The 20,897-nt window shown below is 36.2% G+C and overlaps 3 protein-coding genes, 1 long non-coding RNA gene and 1 pseudogene across 5 annotated transcripts; 4 read left to right on the top strand and 1 right to left on the bottom strand.

Moving 5' to 3' along the window:
* The first annotated feature begins 1,113 nt into the window (after positions 1–1,113).
* On the top strand, positions 1,114–1,857 carry LOC129355436 (uncharacterized). Its single transcript, XR_008605273.1, has 3 exons — positions 1,114–1,199; positions 1,302–1,364; positions 1,803–1,857. It is a non-coding gene; the product is annotated as an uncharacterized LOC129355436 (long non-coding RNA).
* Positions 1,858–4,276: 2,419 nt separating this feature from the next.
* Positions 4,277–6,414, bottom strand: LOC129355450 (tripartite motif-containing protein 16-like; annotated as a pseudogene).
* A 4,695-nt stretch (positions 6,415–11,109) lies between these two features.
* On the top strand, positions 11,110–12,440 carry LOC129355446 (angiogenin-like). The gene is made up of 2 exons (XM_055025032.1): positions 11,110–11,198; positions 11,731–12,440. Exon 2 carries the CDS (start codon positions 11,734–11,736, stop codon positions 12,229–12,231), a length of 498 nt encoding a protein of 165 aa, XP_054881007.1. The 5' UTR covers positions 11,110–11,198; positions 11,731–11,733; the 3' UTR covers positions 12,232–12,440.
* A 294-nt stretch (positions 12,441–12,734) lies between these two features.
* LOC129355438 (OX-2 membrane glycoprotein-like) lies at positions 12,735–14,460 on the top strand. The gene is made up of 6 exons (XM_055025019.1): positions 12,735–12,786; positions 13,128–13,466; positions 13,541–13,816; positions 13,982–14,002; positions 14,080–14,156; positions 14,392–14,460. Exons 1-6 carry the CDS (start codon positions 12,735–12,737, stop codon positions 14,458–14,460), a joined length of 834 nt encoding a protein of 277 aa, XP_054880994.1.
* A 1,110-nt stretch (positions 14,461–15,570) lies between these two features.
* LOC129355435 (OX-2 membrane glycoprotein-like) lies at positions 15,571–20,647 on the top strand. 2 transcript variants are annotated; one of them, XR_008605272.1, is made up of 6 exons: positions 15,571–15,652; positions 17,398–17,736; positions 17,811–18,113; positions 18,201–18,233; positions 18,314–18,526; positions 18,671–20,647. XR_008605272.1 is itself a non-coding variant. In XM_055025016.1 (5 exons), the coding sequence occupies exons 1-5, from the start codon at positions 15,595–15,597 to the stop codon at positions 18,367–18,369; spliced, it is 789 nt and encodes a 262-aa protein (XP_054880991.1). In that variant the 5' UTR covers positions 15,571–15,594; the 3' UTR covers positions 18,370–18,569. The 2 variants fall into 2 exon arrangements, 1 of the variants encoding a protein (XP_054880991.1); XM_055025016.1 differs by lacking the exon at positions 18,671–20,647 and having other exon boundaries at positions 18,314–18,569.
* The last annotated feature ends 250 nt before the right edge of the window (positions 20,648–20,897 follow it).

The following is a 20,897-nucleotide window of genomic DNA, read 5'->3' as shown; positions in this document are numbered from 1 at the left end:
GAGATCGTTGCATACTTAAATTGTTTCAGTGCTATTAAGGAGAAAAAAAAATAAAGTTGCCTTTTTGACTGTTCTAAATGTCTTGATTACTTTTTTTTCATAATTGAAAATTGTCTTTGTCTTTAATGGTGTTAAAGACATAAATGAAGGAAAAGATCAATAGAATTTCTATCACTTTTTTGATGCAAGCACAATTTTATAAAAGGTTGCAGATGTTGGGTTCTGTTTAGAGAACTGTTCATGAATCGAGCTGCATCACTCTGACTATACACTGAGATCACACCTCTCGTTCTTGTTAAAGCGTTTCTTGGTTTCTTCTCGGAAAAGCTGCGAGATGTCAGTGTTTTTTCTAGCCGTGTTGGCACGCTACGTGACATTTGACCAGTTCTGTTTTAAATGTTTACTCCACAATGAGTATAATCAGAAATGGACAGACTGCCCCAACAATGTATTTTTTATAATTTTTACAAGTAAAAGTTATAAAAAATAAAGTGGTCATTCAAGTACTGAGAAACTGATAAACTGATTGGATCACCTGACTTAATATTTTAAAATGCCTTCATACAGAAACTGTAAAGTTATGCAAAACTTTCTTATAGATATCAATGAAAAACATAAATTGCATGATTAAAAAAATTAAAGTCAGGCATAGATTTTTTTTCTTTTTTTTTCAAGAAAAAATCCCAGTCTATCAGTCTAATGCAAACATACATTAGAACAGGGTAAAGTACTTATAGTGCCAGTTACAATAATTCTGTTTGTGCATAAAGAGTCTCAGTGTGGGTCTGTATTACATGCATTTTTTTTCCTCAGTTGCTCGGGTAGAAAATCCAGAAGTTTCACTCGAAAAAAATACTTTAAAAAATATTAGTTAAGTAAAAGTACAGCGTAGAGACACTACTACTAAAAATATTTTTTTCCAAAAAGTTTAACGTCACTGTACCTCTGAGTAAAATCGACCAATCACTCAGTTATTCAAGCTATTGATATGCTGTGTGGTCTTAGATATTTCTTTATATGGTATTTAATTTAAAGCCTCAGATGTGGATAGGTTAGTGACAAAACTCCTCCTTCAGTTTGTTGATTATTAAAGGACGTCTCGGTAAACCTTGGGGTAACTTCGCCAAACTTCACTTTGAACATCTTTCCTCATTTTGGTTCCTGCTCAGCTGTTAACATCGACTTTATTCTCCAAAGTGGTAAGTAGGAATAATTCACATTTTTCCAAAATTAAAAATTAAAGTCAGCTATTACCCATTTGTGATTATTCCAGTTTAAACTCCCACAATTTTATTTTACAGATAAGTTCTGTTGGAGAGAACCTGTTTACCACATCTGAGTCTATCAAAGAGGAAAAAAGAGCAGTAAGTAACTTTGATGTAAATTTTTCATGTCACAAAGATTTTGGTACTGAAATGGTCTAAAAATGTTGCTATAAAAATATCTTTGCATTTTGATTAGCTAAAAGAACAAACTTGCATTCACTCTTCATGGCCACCTTTTTTCAACATTCAATTTTATTTAGTTTGAAGTCAGATGTGATAAACATCTCAACATGAAAAGCACAAGGAATCTGCAGGACGTCAACTAGTGATAAAACAGGAAATGATGTTTCTGCATCTGACAGAACAAACTATGGACCTGATGTGTTTCATTATGTAGGAAGTTTTGAGTTTGTGTGCAGTTATTTTCATTACATCCCTATTATTTTCATACCTTCGTCTGATTAATAGAAGTACATCATCTTAAACACAGTCTGTTTGAAACTAACATTAAATATAATGTTTCTATTCTTCTTTCAGTAACGATGCGCATCCTTCCTGTTTGCCTGGTTGTCTGTTCGCTGCTGGTCCTGGTCATCGCCGTGAAGCCAGATAAACGCCGCAATCCAGATGACCACCCCAGTCCAACTAAACGTTACCAAAGCTTTCTAAAACAGCATGTTATTGATGCTATGAATGCAGACGACTGCGAAAAAGTCATAAGGGAGAGACAAATAACAGATAAAGATGGCAAACCGAAGGACAAGAATACATTCATAATCGCTGCTGAAAATGAGGTTAGAGCCATTTGTCAGGGTAAATCTGGTACAACACCAAGTACACGATATTTCAACCTTATTCTGTGTACGCTTTTACATGACGACATCTACGAGGGCAAAAAAACTGACCTGCATGTTGAAGTAGATTGTAAAGGTGATTTACCTGTGCATTTCGTCCGGCAATTCAAATTCAAACCGAAGACCAAAGATAAGATCAAACCTAAGAAAGGATAATTTCTCTCTGCAGCTTTTCACATCTTCAACTCAATAGCCAAAAAGCAGATTTTAATAATCAAGCATCAAGCTTTTTTTAACTTCTTTCTCTAGTTTCATTCATGTCGCATGACTTTTTTGTTTTTAGCATTGTAGTTATTTCTGTATCATTGCATTAAAGCATAATCATACTGCGCAGTTGCAGCTTTTCAACATATATTGTTCAATGAATAAAGCATTTAAAAGTAAACTTGTGTTTTATTGTGCTTACATTGAAATCAGATCTAAATACTTAAATTATTCAATGATAGTTTCTGGTTTATTTTGCATGTGCTGCGGTGGGGGTTTTATCTCGACTTCAAAATCATCATCACATTTACAGAGCAGCTGTTTTTGCAGTGTCATAGTTAGCGCAGCTGCTCCACTTGCTCTCTGTACAGCGTGCAGTTAGTGAGACTCACTATTCTAGTGTCATTTTCTAATCTTTGCAGTTTGATCTGAACCTGACTGCAGTCAATTGTCACCACAGATAATGGAAGAGCTTCATGGGGCTGAAACTGCTGGTAATATTTTTTTGGAAGGGGAATAATGAGAATCTTCTTCAGCAGTATAAAAATGGGAAATTTTTTTTCTTTTTTTTTTTTTTAATATTATAAACAAATGTGAAACATTATCACTGGAAAACCATTATCCTTCAAATGTCAAAATGTCTTTCCCATAGTGCACAGGTAAGGTTTTGCAATTCATCAGAATTCTTGTAGTGCCCTGCTGTCCTGCGTACTGACATGGACCTTTTTTTATTGTTTATTTTATTGTTTATTGTTATTGTTTATTTTAACCGACCAGCGACCGACCGAGGGGTTTTTGTTTGGATTACGAACTCTTGAATTTCAGAAACTGTAGATTTTACTTTTACTGAGACATAATTTCAGAAACTGTAGATTTTACTTTTACTGAGACATAATTGAGACACAATTGTGTTTTCGAACAATTGTGAATGATTCTCAATCATATATTCTCCCTGATCCCTACATCCGGTTGCAATGTCTTCCTCGTCTGCAACGATGAACGTGTGTTTCTCCTTCCAACCTTTGTTGATGTTCCTCCGTTTCATCTCCGATGTACAGTCAGTGAGTTGTGACTTCAGCAGCTAGACATCCCTTCATTTATCCTCTTTCTGCTCATTAAATATGTCCAAGACTCTGAGGAAGGTTTCTAACAAACCAATACATTTGTTGTGGTTTTCACACGCTACCAAATAAGGATGTACCTGTGAGGTTCCTCAAACCTCTCATAACAAATAATTAAAATAAAAACAATTGACTGGTTGTATGACAATAATCTATATTCATTTATGCAAAGACAATATTAAGTCATGTATGCCAGAGGCTTGATGTCTGTAAGAATGAAAACAGTTAAATTTACCAATGAGGTTAATGTAACTAAAAGTACAACTTAATTTCAAACACATTCAAATGTAATCATTTGAAATATGATTATTCTTTTACTTGTAATCCAATTTTATTAGTTGCTCCAGAGCGTCTCCTGGAGTGTTAAACAATAAGGAAGAAGGTGGAAGGTTATCCAGTTTTTACAGCCTGCAGAAAAGGGAGTGAAGGTGGAAATCTAACCTTTGTCTCCTCATTTACAATCGAGACTTAAATATTGACTTAGTTTATTCTCAAAAGCTCTTGTTTCCACATCACAACTTCACAGAGATCAAATATTTAATCTGACTTGATATCTTCACAAATTATGAACAAAATCATATTGATGGATTAAAATCACTAATTGAATTGATATTTATTTTGACAGGTTAGCCGATCAGTTCTTGTATTAAATGCTTTCTTTCTGCAGTCTCTCTGCAGCTGTTGCAAAGTCCTTGATGAATGAAAGTGAAACTAGTGTCAAATGACACACTCTGAAGGTGTGTCACTTCTACACCTTACATGACAAAATGTTCAATTTATTAGAATGATGAAATAAAACATTTCCAAATTTCTCTGTAATCAAGTTGTTTTATTGAAGAAAGGCAAAGAGACGGAACAGCCAACAATGATTTTCTGATAAGAAAATAGAATCAGTTCTTCGTTGATGTCAGTTTCTGTTTCTTCTTTGGAGTACAAGAACGAAAACAAAAGCATTATTAGTTCACTTCAATCTAAACTGATCCAAACAAGAGCAAAAATAATGAAACTGCAACAATACAAATATTAATGGAAAGCTATTATTGAGATAGTTCATGGGGAGAAATATTTCAGTGTCATGAGAATGAAAGAAAACATAATCAGAATAAATTGTATAGTCATAAATTTTATAAACAAAATCTATCAGTCTTGGAACTAAAAGACGTGTGTAGCAATCAGAAAAAATACAGATGAACAGAACAACAGAGCAGAGAGATCAGAGTGATAAACCCTGAACAACAATCAAAGGAAAAATTTACTTTGGTTTAAAGAACTTTGCAGAACCTCCAGTATTGCAAACATAAACTCCAGCATGTAGCGGCTCAGTGAATCTGGTCTGAACTCTGTGGAGGAGAGTCATGGTTTCAGAGACACTGTAGAAGAACAGAAGACCTGCTCCGCGATCCAGGTCACTCCTACTCTGGAGGAAACTGGACCTGAGAGGGTCGTCCATCCGTTGTCAACAAATGCAAAACTGTTTTGGGAACACTCTAGTGCCCATGAATTGCCACTATTTCCACTTCCTACTCTCTTAATATTCTTGTATGAGACTGCGACATAAACCTGTTGTCCGCTCCATTCCACTTCCCAGTAACAACGATCATTCAGACTTTCTCTACTCACAAACTGACACCATCCTGTGAATGTGTCTGTTTGATTAGGATGAACCTGATTAGGATAACGCTGATTAGAATATTGCTGATTAGGATATTGCTGATAACTAGGCTGAGACTGATTATGAGCAGTTCCTGTCACTTTCCTGTTCCCCTCTGACAGCAACAGGTTATCATTTTCTGTGTTTGGATCCAGAATGATTTGACATGAATATTTTAAGAATCCATCTCTGCTCTTCGGTTCTAGTTCCGGTTCTGACAGTAAAACATTCACATCAGTTACCAACAGTGAGATGTTTGTCCATGAGTCTTTCAGGATGTCCTTCAGTTTATCTCCAAGCTTTGTCACAGCTTCTGTCACTTCCTCAAAGTGTCTCAGAGGACGGACCTTGATGATGGATACATGACTGGTCTCACTGAGTGCTGATAGTGAGGGGTAGCTGTGTAGAAACTGGGTGTGATCCACTGTGTTTGAGAGCTGCTCCAGCTCAGCATCTTTCCTCTTCAGCTCAGTGATCTCCTGCTCCAGCTCCTGAAGATCTTTGACTCGACTCACTTCAGTTTCCTGCTGGGATCTGATCTGCTGCTTCACATCAGAGCTTCTTTTGTGGAGGAGATGGATCAGCTCAGTGAAGATCTTCTCACAGTCCTTCACTGTTTTATCAGCAGAGCGATTGATGGCCTCAGACTCCCGTTGAAGCTGCTTTACATCTGCATCTTTGCCTTGAATCATTTGCTGGATGGTATTTCGTCTCCCCTGCAGCTCTTTCTCCCTCTCAGTCCTTTCTACTGCAGCTGATACTGTGTTGTGGCCTTTATGATCATCTGCAGGGCAGAGATAACAGATACACTTCCGATCCGTTTGACAGAACATCTTCATCAGCTCACCATGCTTAGAGCAGATGTTCTCCTGAAGGTTCTTGGACGGCTCCACCAGCTTGTGTTTCTATAAAGGAATTGAATTATAATGAGGATGAAGGTGTTGCTCACAGTAAGAGGCCGGACAGGCCAGACAGGACTTGACGGCTTTCAGTTTTCTCCCAGTGCAGACATCACAGGCCACATCTTCAGGTCCAGCATAACAGTGGTCAACAGGAGCAGCTTGAAGTCCAGTCTTCTTCAGCTGATCCATTAAAGCTGCTAGCATGGTGTTCTTCTGCAGGACGGGTCTCTCTGTGAAGGTCTGTCTGCACTGAGGACAGTAGTAGCTTCTCTTCTGCTCGCCTTCATCCCAAAAGTTTGTAATACAGCTCATGCAGTAGCTGTGTCCACAGGGAATAGTCACTGGATCCTTCAGTAGATCCAGACAGATGGAACAGGAGAATGTTTCTCTGTCCAGCTGAACTCCCTGCTGCTCCATTTCCTTTCTCAGGCACAGTAACTGTGTTAGTTTCTTTTTCTGCAAACAGAAACTGCTTTGTGCTCTGACCTGACATGTCAGCACAGAGAGGCTGCAGCCAATCAGCTTCTTCCAGAGGTTGGGGAGAGTGAGGGATTTGAGGCTTTGATTCCAGGAAGAAGAGGACTATTTACATAAAAACTGTTTCACATTTAACCAGCTTCACTACACTTTAAAGTTCAAAACTACTAAGTCACCAAAGTCAGTGTCAGATAATAAAATAAAAGAATGATTGCTGCTAAAGGAACCAAATGTTTAGTTACTCAAGGAAATTTGTTGCCTGTTTCATAACCACAATATATGAGCAGCAGGACACAGAGTGTCAATGGTTGCTTCATATTCATATCAGTTTAGTTTGGTGTTGCTCATCATGCATATTTTTTATAAACCTGGAAACTTTCACACGACTCAGCAGACAGAGATTCTGCAGCCAAACATGTTTGACAAAGGTCTATTTCTGCTTTTAGTTTTAAAAGAATCATTATTTTCTATGTTTTATGACACATCTCCAACTTTGCTCACAATTTCAAAGCTCGACCATCATCAGCCTAACAGTGGGGAAACTTTACCCTTATTTTCATCACTATCACCACAACAACAGCGCCCTCTTCTGTTGATTATTGTATATGTCAGTTGATGCTGCATTCAGGTGCTTTGGGATCAACTTAATACCCAAGATTTGTCGTTATGCCCAAATTTAGATTCATTCGCCCTTCCTGCTCTGCTGATATTCTTGGTTGCTGCATGAACTCGTTTTCCTCCCCACAAGTGAAAACACAAAGCTGCTCCTGTTAGAAGTCAGTCCACATTCTCAGAAAGCTGCTCAATTAATAGGGAAGTTTTTTTTTACCTGCAAAGTTGAACGCAAATGTTTTGTGATGTTTTGTGCTTCATTTGCATTAGAAAATTGACTGTAATTTTATTGTGTCACAATAAACACGATCAGAGATGCTATGAGGGAAGGAAAAGAATTCAATCAGACCCCATTTTAATGTTTCAGACAGCAGTATTGTTTCTTAACATCTTCTGGATTAATTTAATACTTTACTACTTGATTTTTTAAATTTATTTGTTACACTATTGCCAAAAGATCAGAGGTCAACACCTCATCTACAACTGGATATCCCAGCTTCCATATTAGAAGTGGGAAGTGATAAAACTTGAACTACAGCGTTCAGGTTTTATCACTTCCCATGACAGTGATAAAATGTTTTTCATTTAGCTGAAGGTAATTCAACTTTTTATTCTTGTACACCAGTATGACTCGTCTTCAAACAACCATTTATTGTTTAACACTTTATCTCAGATCACAGCTGCAGCAGTTCCTGATTTTCACATCCGTTTTAGCTGCATGACAGTTTGATCTTTGATAAACAGCAAGTGATCAGCACATCATTTAGTGACCAATCATGATCTGCATGTTGCATTATAAATATCCATTACGAAGGCTTCAAATAACCAATCAGAGTTCGTCTCAGCTAATTATCTATTCATAGTGCTTAGAGTAAAGTGAGAGTTATTTTTTTATTTGGTAAAATTCTGAAAGTATTAGACGGGGATAGGTTAGTTAGGAAACGCCTCCTTTACTTTCTTGCGCATTGAACAACATAAAAGGTGGAAGGAAATTAAATTTGATGGGCTTCATTTCACTGAACCACATCATCTGACCTGCATCTCCAGAAGCTTCTCACTGAACCGACCAACGTAAGTGATCACCTGAAAAGTGAAGCCGTTTGATTTCTACTCATGTTTGGTAATGATTGTTTTTATGGACTATGTGACTCCTTTTTAGAATGATGGATTTAGAACCTACATAACAAATTTGCTTTTTATTTAATCAGCTTATTTTTGTCCGATATTAAATTTCTGTGATGAACTGAAAAACAGAAGGAACATGTAACAGCACTGGTGAGGAATCACCTCAGGGTGACACTTTCTCTGATAATAACAGTTTGTATTGCTAATTGTCAATAGAAAGGGACATTAAAGTATCTGCATGTACAGACACACACATGAACCTGTGTCTTTGGTATTAAAGTGTCATATTAACAATAAAATTCACTCTAAATATGAACTTTTTCAGGAAAGATCAACAGAAAAAAACCCTGTCATCCCAACCAACAAGTTGACCAATCAAGTACCGAAGCTTTTCCATCAGTTGAGTAAGTCAGAGGTTCTTATTGTTGCAAATCTTTCAATCAACTCTCGTTTTTAAGAGTATTTTATCTTGTTCATAAAACAGTTCCAGACGAGGCAGTCAGATATTAACCCTGCAGTGAAGCACAAAACCTGGAGACCTTTGCAAAAATATTAGCACCCTTTGAACTTTGTTCTATGTTTGAATATTGCATTCACAAAATTCAATGGATTTTATTTAGCTACTGAAACCAAATGCCAAAAATTTTAATCTCGACAAATACAGAGGTGCCAGAAACCCAAAAAACCTGCCTCTGTAGTTGCAGTGAAAGAAGTTTCTACCTCACACTTTTAGGGCTTTTTGGTGAGTAAATAAATATATAAAGAGCCTCGGAATATGTAAACATTTCTGCTAATGATGAAAGCATAAGTGAAATTGATACTTTTGCAAGGCAATTTATGTAGTTTTTAGTACAGAGTCACCAATGCATTACTGCATGTTGGTATATTTTCAGTACATTTCAAACTTGGAAGATAACACATTTATTTTTTTTGAAATGATCCTACATTGTGCTCCAAAGCCTCTAAGACAAACTTTTCTTTTTTCTTTCCAGAGGTAACCATGAAGATCCAGGTGGCCGTCTTTCTGCTGGTGCTGCTGTCCGGAGCAGAGCCCTCAAAACCTCTGGATTTCTTTGAAAAACATGTTGTTCAAGAAATGCGTCCAGAGGATTGCAAGTGGAAGATGAGACAGATTAATAGGATAATTAAAGAGTGCAGAGCAACAAATACGTTCCTCTTTGATGAAAAAAACTTGAGAAGCATTTGTAGGTCAGGTCAGGTGGTAGGAACGGCAACCATTCGTGAAATGGTCGACTGTAAAATTGTCGGAGACAGCAGCTATCCCCAATGTCGCTACAGGGGTACCACTTTAAATAACAGAGAAATTAAAGTTTTATGTGAAAATAGAACCCCTTATCACTTAGATAGAGTAGTTAGAGAAAGAAACAATTTTGGAAACTGACTTTTTTTTTCTTTCTTTTTTTTTTTTTACCAACCTCCAATATCTTCTGTAACATAAAAGGTTCAAGCCAGGCTCTTTTCTATTTCTATTCTATGTTTCCATTTAGGATACTTTACCCATTTACAGATCAATGTCAAGTGCTTGATGTGTTTCCTTCATTGTACAAAGAGCAGATGCCCCTGCTGGATGTTATGATGTCATAAAGTGTATGTCAAGTGTATTATTCATATGTTTTGATGCAGTGAAATATTTTAAAATAAATTTCAATTATTCTGCTGATGAGTTGGTTTTTTCACATCTCTACATAAACAGCAGAGGGCGCTGTTGCTCAATCTGGAGCCATTATTGACTCCAAACAAGGAATTCAAAAGATTTGTAGACTAATTTACATGGATAATAATTCTAACTAATGGCTTGATAGTTCTCACTTCTACATGTTTAAATTGAAATAAATCATTTGTAATTCCTAGATTTTATTAAAGACAAAATGTCATCACCTCAGATGTTTTCTGCCACAAGTTCCTCCCCTGAATAAAGTCAATTTAATTCTGCAAACAAACCTAAAAGTACAATATTATAAATAAATGACATTGATGTTGTGCTTTTGGTTGTTCATAATCACATTCCCAGGACCAGTGTTACTTATTTATGTATTTTTCTTTGGCCTAGTCAATGTTTCCTGTCTCATGCAATTTTTCAGCAAAGAAAACCACTGAAGTCTCAAAGCTTCACGACCAACATCTGCAGCTGGTAACGAATGCTTCATTTACATACGATAAAACAGAGGATTGGTAGACTAGTTTTTCATATCTTCTTAGAGTCTGAAGATAATTTGCATCGACACACATGCAGTCCAGTTTATGCAAATAGGGAGTCAGATAAAAGAAATTGTGAAGGAGTTTCTCTGAACATCATCACGAGTCAAATGAAATGATAGGTAAATAAGTCAGATGTGCAGTTGTCACTGTTACTGTAGTTAGTTGACAATCACATAAAGGAAATTAAAGCTACTTCTGCATACTTGTATCTCTTTGCAGAAAACTGATGCACACATCAGTAAAAATGAATTAAAAGCGATGCTTCTTTTGCCTCTTGTTGTATTTGCCACCTTAAAACTAGGCTAATTTTATTTGCAGAGGTACATCTGTAGAAAACCATGGAAGAAGCCATGAGTGAAAAAGAGTCATGTTTTATCGCATCATAATCCATACAGAAATGCACAACCTCTAATTTTACGTTATTTATCCTGCATAATAACAGCTAAATGTCTGAAAAGAAAATCAAGCATCACATTAGATTGCACCATCGAGGAAGAGGAAAGTCTTTAAAGTCTGACTCGTTATGTTTTGCATAATTTAATCAGAAAAACGAGCAAAGAGCGATCTAAGGTATAAACTTGCTTGATTAATCTGATGAATTTGCCTGTCCCACCAGATCTGAACTGTATAAAAAGTGCTTCACGCGGCACGCTGCACCATCTGAGAAGACCTGCAGCATCTGGAGCGTTTCAGAACCCCATCCTGCTTTTGCAAAACTGATCATCCAACAACTTGAAGAACAATTCCTTACACGGACGAGAACAAAGGTAGCAAAATGATTTCTTATTTCTATATCTTGATAGTCTAAGTCACTGCTTACTTTGCTTGACAAAGAATTGTTGTTGGTATTTGACTATTTTTTTCTGTTTTTTGTGAAGTGTTATTTCCAACATCAACTTTATCTATTAACTTTATCTCATGATTGTCTAATAAGTGTTTATATTGACTCATTAACAACAGACCATGTTTGGTAATAGTAGTTCCTAATCAGGTCATTAGACCAGTTAAATAATCTATGAATGAAGCAATGGGTTTATTTTTCTGTAGAGGTATTGCATAATAAAAATTACCTGGCTTAATTATTATGCTTACTTAGAATAAAAAGTGTACTTAGAATAATGGTCTATTCTAAGTAAGCATACTGAATATGCAATGAAAAACTAATGACAAAGAGGAAAATAGCTACTTTACTATCACCAGATTCTGTTGAGATGCTTAACTCTCCAACTCCATTCAGTCACCTGACAGTCAAACTGTATAAATATGAAAATTATAAAAAGTTTTTTTTTTCTTCATCAGGAAATGATGATGATGAGGAACATCCTTCTTCTTTTGCCTTTTGTTCTGCTCTGCATGGCTGCTGTGTTTAAGGAGATCAAAGGAAATCCAACCTATGATGACTTCAAAAAAAAGCACATCATCGGAAACAATGATTTACCGGGCAACACTTATAATAAAAAATGTACAGACGAAATTAAAAAACGTGAAATATTCATAAATAGAAATAACCAACAAGAATGTAAGCCAATCAATACATTCATATATGGTGACGAACAATCAATCAAAGACATCTGTAAATCAAAATATAACTACACTGTAAATAAGAACAATCAGATGAAAACCTTCACATGCAGTAGTGAGAAGTTTGACATCATTCTATGTAAGACCCAGGACATTGGAAAACTGTTTAAAAATGGCTGTAACTATGAAGGTACTTTTCACGAGAAAATGCATGTTGCTGTTGCATGTGAAAATGGTTTACCAGTGCACTATGAAATACAAATTGATGAATGTGATTAAACTCAGGAAAAATACACTGGAAATGAACTATCCTGTGATCCAGAATATCACTTTAAACATGACAATTATGAGCCTTTTTATTGTCTGTCAAATTCATACAAAACGTGCATTAAAAATGCTTTTCTTGTGGACATCTATTGTATCACCTGCTATCATTTGCTTTTGCAGAATCACCTGCATGCAGTTAACATTTCACTCAACTTTTCAAGTTGGACATTCTGTTTGCTCTGCAGCGTCTCAAAAATAAACTTGCTCTGCAGATTCTTGTATCTATTGAATTTCTTTACTGAAATAAAAACACCCTCTGCACTAAATCAACGCATCTCCAGGTCTCCTTTTGTTCTGTGCTGGTGCACATGCGCGAAATATCCGCACGTAAACAACAACACGAGTGGTGTCCATGGTTAGGCTCCTGCTCGTTCCCGGGTTCCCTCTGCTGGCGGAATCGCGCCGCGCTGTTGCTGAAAATCAATGTTTGGGAGCAAAAGCGACGATGACACGCGATGAATGGCAGCCGATTGGTTTTCTTCCTGCTTGCAGGATTGTTCCATAATGGTGAGCTCATGCACTGCACCACTGTTCATGCACTGCACCACTGCTGCTGCAGCGTGATGACTGCCGTGCAGGTCCATCCTGACGCTTAAAGGGCAGGTTTTACCTGCAGTTCACTTAAATCTGGCTCAGGAATTGTGCAGAGACTTAATAGTTGATGTTCCCTTTTTTTATTTTTCTGGTTTTAGCATAAGAAAAGTGTGACAGGTGTGAACACATCACTTCTGTTACACAATGCCTAATGTTAAAAAAAAACAAAAGCCTTAAATTCCAGAAAACAATGGGAAAATGCTGTTTCACCAGCCAATAATATGATGACTGAATCTTCTTTGCTTTCCCTCCAGATATTACAGCTCTGGTCAAAACCCAGCACACCTGGGTAGCAAAAGCAGGAGATGATGCTCAACTCAGCTGTCAGTTTCTGAGCACTAACTGTGTCCAGGAGGTCGTGTGGCGGAAGGTCACGGGGAGTACGACGCGCAACGTTTCCTCCTACAGCATCTTTTCTGGTCAAAAAGTGTATCCACCCTTTAAAGATAAGGTTCAGTTTGCACACAGTGGACTTAAGAACAACTCCATCATCATCAAGAATGTAACAGAGCAGGATGTCGGATGTTATCTCTGCCTGTTCAACGCCTATCCTTTGGGAAACCTGACAGCTGAAACCTGTCTGAGGTTTAATGGTGAGAACCTGAAAGGATCATGGAGTTAAACTTCAATAACTAGACGATAACGTTGATCTCTGTTCTCCACCCAGAGCTGCATGGACCCTTCATTGTTGTCAGAAGATCAGAAATTCCCCCAGGGTCACGTGTGATCTGTTCAGCCACAGGTCAGCCGGCTCCCACTGTGACGCTGATTGTGTATATGACCTTCTTCTCCCACTACAGCACCAGCTCAAAGACCAACACCAACGGCACCGTCACCACCACAGCTCTGCTCTCAGCTGTCAGCAGCACACAGGTTGGATGTTCAGTGGAAGTGGACTTTACTGATCCCAGAGTGCTGCTGGTCACCGTTCCTGGATTCACCGGTAATGATGAGGAACTTTCTAAGACTTGTTTGTTTTTGGTTTAGTAACTTATGATGTATTTTTGATTGATAGTCAGGAGTTTCCTAATACTCTCATTTGGTTATTAGTTAGCGACTGACTACGCCTTTGTGATTGTAAAAATTTAAATCAATTTGTTTTTTTCAGGGTCGGCTAAACAAGTCCCAGGTAAGTTTATGCTCTGGTTCCCACATGATGATTTTTCTCTTTGTTTTGTTGTTGAAACACATTTCATCTTCCTGAAGAATGGACGCTGACTTTTATATTCCTGATGCTGCTGCTGTATATTTGTTTGTCGACTCCGAAGGAGATATCAGAACAGGTACTTCACTTCAATCAATGATTTTGTTGTTGTTCTACCAAGTTAATGCCTCTGAAACATTTCGTTCTTGACACAGACAATGAGATGTAAGGATTTCATTCATTCATTCATTCATTCATTCCTCAGTGACTCAGATATAGTTGTTTCCATTACATTCCATACTAAGGTGATCAACTCTCTACGTCTCCTGCACTTTAAAAGAACATCAGTTTCAAAATTGTTTTAAATTTTTTAGGTTCGGAGAAACATCTCGGCCTGCGAACATCTGAAGAACAGAGACAAAACCATCGAGTCCCATCCATAACCATGACAGCGGGAACTCAAAACCTGAACTTGGTTCCTGATAAACAACTGGGGCCGTAAGTTTTGTGGCCCAGATCAATTGAAGTAGAGGCGTTGGAAGATCTTATGCAATATTTTCTCTTGTAAAGCAATAAATTCTATTTTAAGTGAGGGTGAAACTGACCCTGAAGCTATCGGTGTTTTTCACTGTCTTACTTGTTGCCACGCTGTCCCTCTGTATAGTGAAATATGAGACAAATATCTGTGAAAAAAATCAGAGTCCTCTGCCTTCTGGAATCCCCAAGCTAGTATAATTAGTCCTTTGTTACTTATTATAATGATTAATTATATTTTTAGTAATATAGATAAGATGATGGTATTATTTGGAAGAGGGGAAAAAAAATTTTTTTGTAAAAAGGAAATTGCAAGAGGAATTAATCAAAGTAAATATTTGGGTATCTGGCTTTATGTATATACATGGAAGATGCATATTGATAAAATAGTAGAAAAAAGTAAAAAGGTTTTAAATATAATGAGATGTTTGAGTAGCAAAGAAAAGCTTTAAAGACAATTAATGCTCATGCAGTTAAAAGCCAAAACGATTAAATATTAAAGTATATTGTATTAGTGCAGAATAAAAACGGTAAATCCTATTAAAAATGTTAAGCGCAATTCATGTTTTATTTTTAGCGTTCAAATACAAAAGGTCTGAGTTAAAGCAAAAAAATTACAAAAGAAAACTATAATATGGTTTAAATAATCAAAAGTCATCTGTGAATAGATTTTGTCACTTGGCAAAATTTTATAATGTTAATGTCATAGTGTCACAACATGACAGCAGAACCAATGTGATTATGTAGAAAAAGTTATTTCTTAACTCTTATTATTTCAATTAATCCACGAAACAAAACCCACCGTTTCATGCCTTATATGATTAAGAAACGTGATGATGTTACGAATATCTTTCAAAGTTTCCTCTTATTTCAGTGCGTTTTCTCATCAATATGAGTTCCCCTGTGAAAACTGCTCCCCCCTGTGTCGGGAGCGCGCATTGCAGCAGGAGAGGCGGAGTTGCAGAACACGAACCAGGATTACTCACTCCACGTTGTTTCTTGTTTCTCTTCCGCCTTCATATATATGAAGGTTGCGATGCCTCATGGACGGAATGTGTTTAATTTTGTGTCTTTTTACCCTCGGAGGATCATTTCAGAAAGGTGAGAGAAACAAACACTGCTCAAGCTTTTTGTGCACAAAGTGGCTTTTGGTTGTTTTGATTGTTTTCTCATTTGTTCATAAATAAATGCGATCCGATCTGAATGAACGTCCTTAGTTTCAGCTCTAACTGATGGCAAAATCATCTTTTACCTACAATGGCATTAATTTTTTAAATAAATGTACTTCCACTAGTTTTACTGCTGCAGACTTTTTACCTGTTGAATAATATTTGATGTAAAGTCTGGCTTCAATTCCCATCTGCTGAACTGTTGTAGTTTATCTACAAAGTTCATCTTTATAGATAAAGTTGATCTATAAAGATGAACAGTATTTAGTTACTGTAAATATTACAGTAACTAATTGTGGGTCTTAGTTTCAAATGTTTAATATTTACAAAAACAAAAACATCTTTGATTAGGAAATTTGTTCATTGTACATTAGTTAGGTTTTTCTCTACTTCTGTTTATTACTATTGAATAATAATGTTGCTTGGTTTAGTTTACCTTCTGTAGGTAGAAGTTAGAAGATGTTGAGAAAAACAATGTTTTAATCACATTTACAGCAGAGAAATACACAATAGAGAACGCCACATGTTCACTGTTCAGTTAAAGATTTACTGGTTAGGTGTGTCTGTATTTTACTAACTTATAGAGGTGAAGAGATCATCAACTGCCAAACCACACAGGAGGAACTGGGATGCAACACTAATAATAGATCCAGAAATACATGTTTTAATCACAATAGAGGTTCCAATGGAAACAAATGAAGCTGCATTTTGACTTGAATCACACAAAATAAAAGACTCAGACTTGACTTAGACTTTGGTTTTAGGACTCAGATCTTGAGAACATTTATGTCTTGTAACATTTCTTGCAGCAAGCCTCTGAAAAGATCATGCATTAATTTTGTACGTGTTTCACATCTTAGGGATGATGTTGCCTTAAGTTTTTGGACAGTCACTAGAATTGTTGAACAACTAATTAACACTGATCACATTGTGCAGGTGTCTGTAGAGACTGTCTCTCTTCAGGTTACATTTTGCAACTGTTACCAAAAAGACCTGAATTGGCTTTTAATGTCTGGTCTTATGCATTATTGAGAACAAAATGTATTTCAATCAAATTTCAATACAGCTTTAGTTCATTGACTTTCCCAGACTTGTTCAGGCAGATTTCTCTTTTAGTTTCCACCTTAAAATTATGACCAGGTGTTGGTCTAGATGTTGTTGATGCAGACAAAAATGTTCCAAGTTTTTGTTTTTATAAAAATGCTTTCTCAAAATTATAATCATTTTATCAACAGTGACTTCACTGCTAGAAATCCAATGGAAGCAGCAATAGTTAATATCCATGTTTAGTTAATGACATTGGGACATTTGGTCTGACTTTGTACATTAGAGAACCTGATAGCGACCAGATCATTTATTAAGTCCTAATAACAAGTATATGTAAATAGATTATTACAAATCTGTTTGTAGGCAGCCCTTCAATAAAATTTCCACGTCTGTATTTTGAGAAACTAATTTCCACATCGTAATGTTTTACTAGGGGCCACCAGAGAAAAAAAAGAAGTGAAACTGATTTGGTTTCCTTGTTGATATTAAGTTGCAACACACTTGGTTGTTTCTCAGTCCTTGTAATTTTCCATCCTAAGAACATACAGAATAAATCAAAGCTCTCTTATGGAATGATACATGATATAAATAAAGATATCCTGATCCATTTCCTTTGATTATGTCCTGCAGGTCTAGCAGTTCTGATCCAAACCCAGCAGACGGTGTTGGCAGCAGTAGGAGAAGATGCTCCTCTCAGCTGTCATCTGCTGCAAACTAAAGACGTCCAGCAGGTCACCTGGCAGAAGGTCTTGGAGAAAGCAGAGAAGAATATTGGTTCCTACAGCGAGTATTTTGGTGAAACAGTGAATGATGGATTTAAAGATAAAGTTCAGTTTACAGAAGCTGGACTGCAGAAGAACTCGATAGTTATCAGGAATGTTACGGAGCAGGATGCAGGATGTTACCTGTGTCGGTTCCTCACAGTCCAAGATGGAGCTCTGACAGCTGCAACATGTCTGAAGGTTTATGGTGAGAACCTGAAAAGTTTCATAGATTTAACTTCTACAACTAGATATTAATCCTGATCTCTGTTCTCTCCACAGAGCTGCATGGACCCTTCATTGATGTCAGCAGATCAGAATCTCCTCCAGGGTCAGAGGTCACCTGTTCAGCCACAGGTCAACCTGTTCCCATGGTAACACTGACTGTTCTCCATCAGAACTTCAGTTTCTCTGACAGCAACACCTGCAGAGAGACCAACACTAACGGTACCGTCACCGTCACCACTACAGCTCTGCTCTCAGCTCTCAGCAACACACAGGTTGGATGTTCAGTATCACTGGACTCTGCTGCTGTCAGAGATCTGCTGGTCATCGTTCCTGGATTCACTGAGACGTCTGATGATGGTGAGGAACTTTCTAAGACTCCTTTGTTTTTTATTTAGTCACTAATGATGTATTTATGATTGTAAATGTTTGAATCTCTTTTACCAGGTCTGAATAACCAATCATATCTCAGAGGTTTCAGTAAGTTCATGTTCAGATTCTCACATCTTCATTTTTTGCTTTGTTCTGTTGTTGAAACACATTTCATCTTCTTCCTAAAGGATGGCCTCTGATTGTTGTTGTTGTCCTGATGATCCTGATCTGTATTGGTGTTTAGTATTCAGAAAAATATCTGAGATCAGGTACTTTAATTAAAAAGTGTTTTTGTTGTTGTTGAGTTTCACATCATTAATGTCTCAGGTTTGATTTGATTTACTGACTAAAATTATTCCCAGGTATATGGAACTTTCAGAAAACGCCACAGCCAATCAGAAGTAAGGATTTTATTTATTCATTCCTGTTACGCAGATGGAGATTTATCTCATCTTTTATATTCCTTCTAATGTGATGCATAATCTCTATTTCCTGAACGCTATAAGGCAGATTTATTTCTCACCAACATGTTCATTTTGTTTAAGTTCAGATAATTCATCAGTGTCGAGCTCAGAGGACAAACCACAAACACCTGAGAGCCAGAGACAAAAAGCGAGTCCCGTTCATCACCATGAAGATTTATCTAATTTTTTACATTCGTTAAATAATGGTATATACTCTATATTTCCTAAGCATTATAAGGCAATTTAATTTCTTATCAACATGTTAATTTTATTTTTAAAATCACATCACATCAAACTACGAACATCTGAGAGGCAAAACAGTAACTCCCAACCATCACTATGACAACAGAATGACCTCATTTGGATGTCTGATTAAGAAGACTTTCATCCAAAGATGTATGAAAAACATTATACGTATTTCATGCACATAGTATCATTTCAAAGCTGATCAACAATCTTTAGTTTTTACAAATGTATTGTTCTTATCAGAAATGATCTATAACTTACTGGTTGCCACTGGAGACTCCAGAATTTGTCAGACATGCATCAATGTGTCAATGCAAGGCTGCAGGTGTGATTTTTAAAGATGGAACCACATTACAACATGATATAGAGCTCAAATTAGTAGATTTTACAATTTCTGATCAAATTGAAACGAAATACTAAAATGTCAAACTAGATATTGATACTAAGAAAATACTCATCATTATTTTTGATAATGACACAACTCTTTTGAAGGTACAAATATCTTTTTACTTAAGAAAGACAAATGAAATGTATTCAGCAGCAACTGTATTATTATATTGTAGCATTAGCATATTAGCGCTTTAGTGTTCAGCATCAGTTTTTCCCTTTCTCCTTTTATCAAACAGCTGTTTTTTTTTTTACCTTGAGGGAAAACAGAGATATTTGTTTTGCGTTTATATCTCTTAGCAAATTTTAATTCTTGCATTAACAAGATGTTGAGTTTTTGTTGCTTCTGGAAGAAGAGCACGAATGTGAGGAAATATTTATTTGTCTGTCTATCAATTTTATGTTTGAATAATTCCTTTTTCTAGTACTGATTGTGTTTGGATTTTGATTATTTTGTGGGTTGATGTTTTCTCCCTCAATGAGAAGGTTGTGGGTTTGATTTCAGTTTCCTGCCTTCGCATGTTGATGAAAGTTTAAGGTGCTTCAATCCAACTTGCCTTTTAATCTGTGTTTGTGAAAGTGAGCATTAGTGAGTGCCATTGAGCAAGTTTACCAATGTTTACCCATAGGAGTAATGGAGAAAGTTAGTTTTAACAAGCGAAAGGTCTCTGTGAAAATTTGTGAGGATAAAAAACAGAAATGAAAAAATTCACATAACAGTAGATGAAACAAAACAAAACTGAAGCCAAAGACAGTTTGTTAATATTCAGGGAAAAGAGGCATTTTTATTTATTTTTTGTTTTTTATGATGGCAACATAAATGTGTTGCTATTTGACTCTTACAAAAAATACAGCTAAGATAATCACTTCTTTATGTGAAGCCAGACAATAGATGTTAGAATATACTTGACAAAAAACAATAAACAATAATCTGAATCTATGCGATGTTATGTATAGATTCTTCTGGATTTAAAATATGCACACGTTCATCTATATGTGGAGGTTCAAATATTAATGTAGAAAACGCACTTTAATTTCAGAATGTTATGAAGGATGGATGTTATCTTTTACAAATCTGATAAACATTTCCAGTATTATAAGCAGAAATGAAGGAAAACAGCAAGTTACAGCTAAAGTAATGAATGTCATTGTTATTATTTATATGGGGGAAGAACATGAGTGAGACAAAAGAAGGAAATATGATGGATGACTTAAAATAATGAAGATTCTATGTACAAATTAAATAATGTTTTTTTTGTTATTATCATTATAAAACATTTTTTTGCATACTGTCTTCATTCAGTTACTCTATGGAGAAAAAACTGACAAATTTGAATTTACTTTCAGTCTCTAATTTACATTTTTCATCAGTTGAAACTACTGATGTCCCCTGTCTGTAAGCTTCAGTGACTATTACTCGTGAAGATGGAGCATTAAAAATATTTTTAAAATGTTCATTTTATTGTGTTTTTTTTTTCCAGTTTCTTCTGCATATTCATCTCCAGATCTTTCCAGTCTTTTTCTCTGTAGTTCTTAGTTCTTGTTTTAGTTTGGAAACTTGTATTTTCTGTTTAGTTGTTTTTCTTACATGTTTTTTGTTCTCCAGTCACCATTTTAGTTCTAATTGTAATTATTTCTCATATTTCTGGTTTGCTCTAATGTATATCAGTCATTT

Source organism: Poeciliopsis prolifica, unplaced genomic scaffold (assembly GCF_027474105.1).
Source record: "Poeciliopsis prolifica strain line A6 unplaced genomic scaffold, Auburn_PproV2 SCAFFOLD135, whole genome shotgun sequence".
Classification (NCBI taxonomy): Eukaryota; Metazoa; Chordata; class Actinopteri; order Cyprinodontiformes; family Poeciliidae; genus Poeciliopsis; species Poeciliopsis prolifica.
Note: the sequence above shows the minus strand (reverse complement) of the source record. Positions and strands in the feature narration are given on the sequence as shown.